This window comes from Antedon bifida, chromosome 5 (assembly GCF_963402885.1).
Source record: "Antedon bifida chromosome 5, ecAntBifi1.1, whole genome shotgun sequence".
NCBI lineage: Eukaryota > Metazoa > Echinodermata > Crinoidea > Comatulida > Antedonidae > Antedon > Antedon bifida.
The window spans coordinates 21,710,586-21,716,327 of record NC_136230.1 but is presented as its reverse complement, the minus strand read 5'-3'; the positions used below and the strand labels follow the sequence as shown (position 1 = coordinate 21,716,327).

The 5,742-nt window shown below is 33.4% G+C and overlaps 1 protein-coding gene across 1 annotated transcript; it reads right to left on the bottom strand.

The window, feature by feature from the left end:
• LOC144843413 (uncharacterized) lies at nucleotides 1-4,106 on the bottom strand. The gene is made up of 3 exons (XM_078700198.1): nucleotides 4,069-4,106; nucleotides 495-651; nucleotides 1-331 (listed from the first exon to the last, which is right to left on the bottom strand). The coding sequence occupies exons 1-3, from the start codon at nucleotides 4,073-4,075 to the stop codon at nucleotides 1-3; spliced, it is 495 nt and encodes a 164-aa protein (XP_078556324.1). The 5' UTR covers nucleotides 4,076-4,106.
• Between the last annotated feature and the right edge of the window lie 1,636 nt (nucleotides 4,107-5,742).

Genomic DNA, 5,742 nt, shown 5'->3' with positions numbered 1-5,742 from the left:
CTAAAACAAATACTCTATCTCAGCCTCATGAACCAATTTGTGAATTTTAAATCGGATGTCAGCCCTGGCCCTTTCAGGCAGTTTTCTTAAAATTTCAGCCATTGACAAAAAAAAACAATGAATGTCGTCCTTCTTGTTTTCTTTCTGATCTTCCAGATACTTCAAAATTGATTTGTCAATGTCAACACTGTCACTGTCATCTGGTAACTTTCTTTTTTTTGGTGTGGGTTTTTGTGTTGATGTGTGTGGCAAGTCTGGAATGTCCTCATCACTAATAATAATATTGCTTTTACTTAATTGTTCACTCGGACTATTGAGGTTACTTGAAGTCCTGAAATGAAAAACAATTGTTAATGGTCTACAGACTTATATTACCTTTGATGTGATATATACATTTGAACCACAGGCAAAATGTTCATTTGTTTAGTAAATATATTATGTTGTTTACTATTTATACAGAATTGAATTAATTATTATTATTAGATTTTACTTACTCTCTGTGTTGGATAAATGGTTTTAAAAAGGACAAGATGTCTTCGAATTTGTACTTCTTTATGTACTTTTTGGCATCTCCACTTTTAGATGCAGCTTTTCGTTTACTGCTGCTGTAAGCATCCCTGATGTTGGCCCATTTCTTGCGTGCCAAGTCTCCTTTAAATATAAAAAAAAGTGTAGTTTTAAAATAAACATTGAAAATATAAATATCATGTAAACAGCTACTGTAGTACAACTAATTAATAGTTACAATAAACATTATTTATCTATTTTTTTTTGTGTTGAAACGTTATACAAATCAACTGTCAACACATTGCATACTGCATATTACATTTTAAAGTCAAGTAATAAATTAAAACCATTTATCTTTTTTTTTACAGATACTTGGCTACTGGAGACTCGTACAAAACTATTTCTTTTAGTTACAGAGTCGGAAAATCAACCATTGTCAACATTGTGCCTGAGGTGTGTGATGCTATTTGGCAATGCATGCACCCTCAATATATGCCTGTTCCAACAGAAAATGAATGGAAAGAAGTAGCAGCTGCATTCGAAACAAGGTGGCAGTTCCCAAACTGTGTTGGGGCAATAGATGGGAAACATGTTGTTATTCAAGCCCCACCAAATACAGGATCAACCTTCTTCAATTACAAAGGTACTTTTTCTGTAGTACTGATGGCTCTGGTAGATGCCATGTACCGTTTCATACTGATTGATGTTGGAGCATATGGTTCCCAAAGTGACGCTGGAATATTTGCAAAAAGTGCAATGGGCAAAGCGATACAAGCCCATCAATTGGCTTTTCCAGCTGATAAAGCATTGCCAAATGCACCAGAGCTTGGTAAAGTTCCCTATGTCATTGTTGGGGATGAGGCATTTCCACTGAAATCAAATATTATGAGACCTTATCCTGGCAGTGAACTTGATGACAGCAAACGAATATACAACTACAGACTTTCTAGAGCCCGGAGGATAGTGGAAAATGCATTTGGCATTTTGGCAGCAAGGTGGCGTGTCTACCAAAGGCGGATGCAATTACAGCAACACAATGTGGACAAAATAATCAAGGCTACATGTGTACTGCACAATTTTTTACAGAAGACGGGTGATATCAATGCACAAGTAGATGCTCAAAGGTCTGCACATCATAAAGTCATACAGAACCTGCGTTTAACAGGAAATCATGCCTCAAATGACGCAATAGCAGTCAGGCACACATTCAAAGAGTACTTTATGTCACCAGCGGGTGAAGTGCCATGGCAAAGGGATGCTTGTTTTGGCAAAGCAGTTTAATTATTCATAATGAAATAAAAGTAGATAAAATGAGAAACATTCAATATTATTAATTAATAATGTTATAATAATGCCTAACAAAAAATGGTTTGTTTGCTGTAACATTGTGGGACGGTTGTAAAAAAGTTTTTTGTCATTAAAGTGGAGCTCCACCCAGAAAATTGCTATTTTTCATACATTTCAACTATTCTTTAAAAATATCATCTCTCATACTTCATATTTTTTTGAAATTTTTTTCAATGAGTATGATTTTCTTGAAAATCACGCCTTTTTGCGTTTTGGGGGGATACCTTGTAATTTCCTATTCTTTTACATGCAAAAGGGGGGTATATTTGAATATTTCTAAAAAATTTATTTCTTCACTAAAAAAAAAATGTAAAATGTTTTTATATGTAATTTTTCCAGATCTTTTTATTTCTGGTATTGTTATTGCGTATACATTGCGCAATTTCGCGTAAATAGACACTTTCCCCCGTTGGGTCCAATTGGGTTTTTTACTTTGCTAGGGAGTATGATCACGTGACATTTCTCACGACATTTTTCACACTGCAGCTGGCGATCTGTTATTGTCGCGATGTTATTTTTGCGATGTTATTTTTGACGGGCGAAAAGTATATTAAAACATTCTGGATGTGACCCTATCATGTTTCACAGTGTAATAAGTGATTATGAGATTATTACTAAAATGTCAAATTTAACGAGATTTGAGAAAGACGTGGCTATATATTCAATAAAGCTAGGCCTAGGCCTACTAGAGTCTAGGTATGTAACGATGCTGCTTGGCCTCTAGCTGGCTGCCTTACAGCAGTGAAGTTTGTTATGGCACCCAATCTCGAATACCCCCCAATCTCGGCCTACCCATGGGCCATGATAGGGCGCCTGAATAGTTGCTTTTCAGTCAGACATAAGCTTCCACATCCGTTACTATTCTTTACTATTCTGAGCAATACCAGTCTTGTTTTGAAGAGAGTTTTGTGTTTCACAATTCTTAATGTGCGAGAAAACCCAGGAACGATAAATGGGACGAAACGACCAAGCATTTTCGAACCCATGACTACAGTCCTACCTAGACCTAGCTAGGCTGAGCAGACGATTTAGCTAGGCCTAGCTTAAAATTAATAAGCAATTTGATTAAGATTATTATGCTGTTGTTGTACAGTGCAAATCATGATGTTACATGTAAATTATGCTGACATTTTTATCGGAAATATTACTTGGGCTGGCCTAAACAAATCGTATTAATTGTGTGTATAAACAGGGAGTTGTACAAATTATTTTACAACTCCTTGGTATAAAATTGATTCGCCATTTTCCAACACATAATTTACCAAAGGGGAGACATTTCAATAACGCGTTCACCGGCGACTAAAACGCGTCAGTCGCTAAGTGTAACGCGTTTTGCGACGTATTGTAAACTAATAACCCCTAAGTTACTGAAAAAGTGTAATGTAGTAAAAAACACTATTTTCTGACCGATTTTTTAGAAATTAGTTTTTGGAAAATATTGCCATATCTTTCCTGTTTTTTGTATGTAATCACTTTCAATTAAACATACTTAAACATAATATAAGCTGAGAAAGTCTGAGTGTAGCTCCACTTTAAATATGTTATGTTTAAAATAATTTCATATCATAGTAATATATTTTAGTTTTAAATTACATTTCAGAGTTGGGAAAAAACATCATTTTATTATTTTAATATATTTTAAATAATGATATGGCTTTGGTAAACTTGAATATATTTGTTAATGTTGTTGTTGAATAAAATCTATTGTGAAGGTTATTATGCAATATTACTATAGTACTAGCCTAGGCCTAGTATTGATATTCTATTAATTATTCGAGAGTAATAATATATTTGTTAATGTTGTAAATTTAATAAAATCTATTGTGAAGATTATTATGCAATATTACTATAGTACTAGGCCTAGCCTAGGCCTAGTAGTATTGATATTCTATTAATTATTCGAGAGGATTATAATATATTTGTTAATGTTGTAAATTTAATAAAAATCTATTGTGAAGATTATTATGCAATATTACTACTAGTATTTTTATTATTTTTCATTTCATAAACCATATTCTGTGGCCTACGCTTACTAGTTAGGCCAAGTTGGTCCACCAAATGATAATTGGTTCACTGCCCGCCGTAGTCGTACACGTGCGCGCGTGCTGACTGACATCTGCAGACTACTGTCTACTCTACATCACTAGGCTAGACCTAGAAGAAATTACAGACGCGCGCCTAGCCTGGAATAATAGCTGTTAGTTAATCACTTACCAGTCATTCCAACCCTCTCGCCAATCTCGTTCCATATATCATTTTTTTAGGTGATCATTTAGAATAAAATGATCACCTATTGTTATTGTATAAAATCTTTATTATTTTTTTTTTTCTTTTTATTGTTTCTGTACACTATTTTGTGTAACAATTATCTCAAAAAGTTTAATGTCAATGATTACAAAAATTTCAGAATATCTTTTAAATAATATAACTTAATCCTAATAAGCTTTCCAGCGTGATCACTCATCCGTGACGACATTTATACGCCATTTTGCGAAATCACATTATCAATCATATCTCCATAATTCATTATCACATATTAATGAAATTCACTACACGTAAACTTCAGATCAAGGGTAAAAATATTAGCAAATAAAAACGCACGCGCACGTAGGTTCATGCACGTGATATCGCGCGTTAAAAATTTAAAACGCTCAAAATTAAGTTTTGATCAATTTAGAGCATGAATTAGGCCATTTGCATGTTTCAAAAAATTACTGCGCAAAAATGCGTTTTTGCGCGCGCGATACTTAAAAAGCGTAAAAAACATGAATTTTTTTTACAAATCTCATTCTACTCACCATCCTTAGTACATTCACCAAATTTGAGTCAGTTCCGACTTAAAATAACGCTATACGAGCACGTTAAAAATGACAAAATGCGCACATTAATTTTACAAAAGTTCTGAAAATGGTGAAAAATAGGTCTTTTTTAAAATGAAAATAATTCTTCAGAATGCAAGATGACCCCCGATTTTTTTAACTTATTCTGGAAGCCATTGAGTTGTAGATATGAATTCATGTACACATTTTACGTACAAAATGTTTTGACGTCATCAAATGGCCACTTGAATTTAAAAATTAGGATTTGTTATCTTTTTGTGTAGATTATCACATTCAACAGAGCGCATCTTGGTTATGTGTGCTCGAATTTCGCACAACTTTCAGTATGTGCTTGCTTAATTAATTATCTTTATCATGAGTTGACACTATCTTCATTTTAATGACGTCATCACGCGTAAAAACTTGAATAACGTAGGCCGTGTAATTTCACCTTCGCAGTAAATTTGAATATCTTACAGCTCTTCAGAATTGAAGGTTACCTTGATGATTATAATTTATTATGAAAGCTGATAAAATGTAGATATTAATTCATATAAAAATTAAGCCTATCGAATGTTGTGACGTTAACATATGGCCAGTTGAAGTGAAAAAGTAGTTTTTTCATATTTTTCGTCAAAGTTATACACAATTCAAAGAGCGCGCACAGCGCTTCTACGTGGCAAATTTTTTTCCAAATCTTATATTTTTTTGCTCAATTAATTATCTTTCGAAATTGTCATCTTAAAGTTTAGTTTGATAACGTCATCATGCCAAAAAATTAGAACATGTGTGTCCCGTAATTTCACCTATGCTACACTGTATATAGATATACAGTATATACTGTACATATTGTATATGGCATATAGGCACAACTCAGCACTATAAGCATATAATAGGATGGCATACATCAACATTTTCCGATCGTATGTTAAAGTACGTGCATGTTTAAAAAAAATTAATTTCAGTAAAATGATAAAAATGATCACCTATAATTCGTCAAAGTGACGAATTAAATTCTAGTTTAATTTTGTTTTTGTATTCGGCGTGTCCCTTGTCATACAGAACTGTG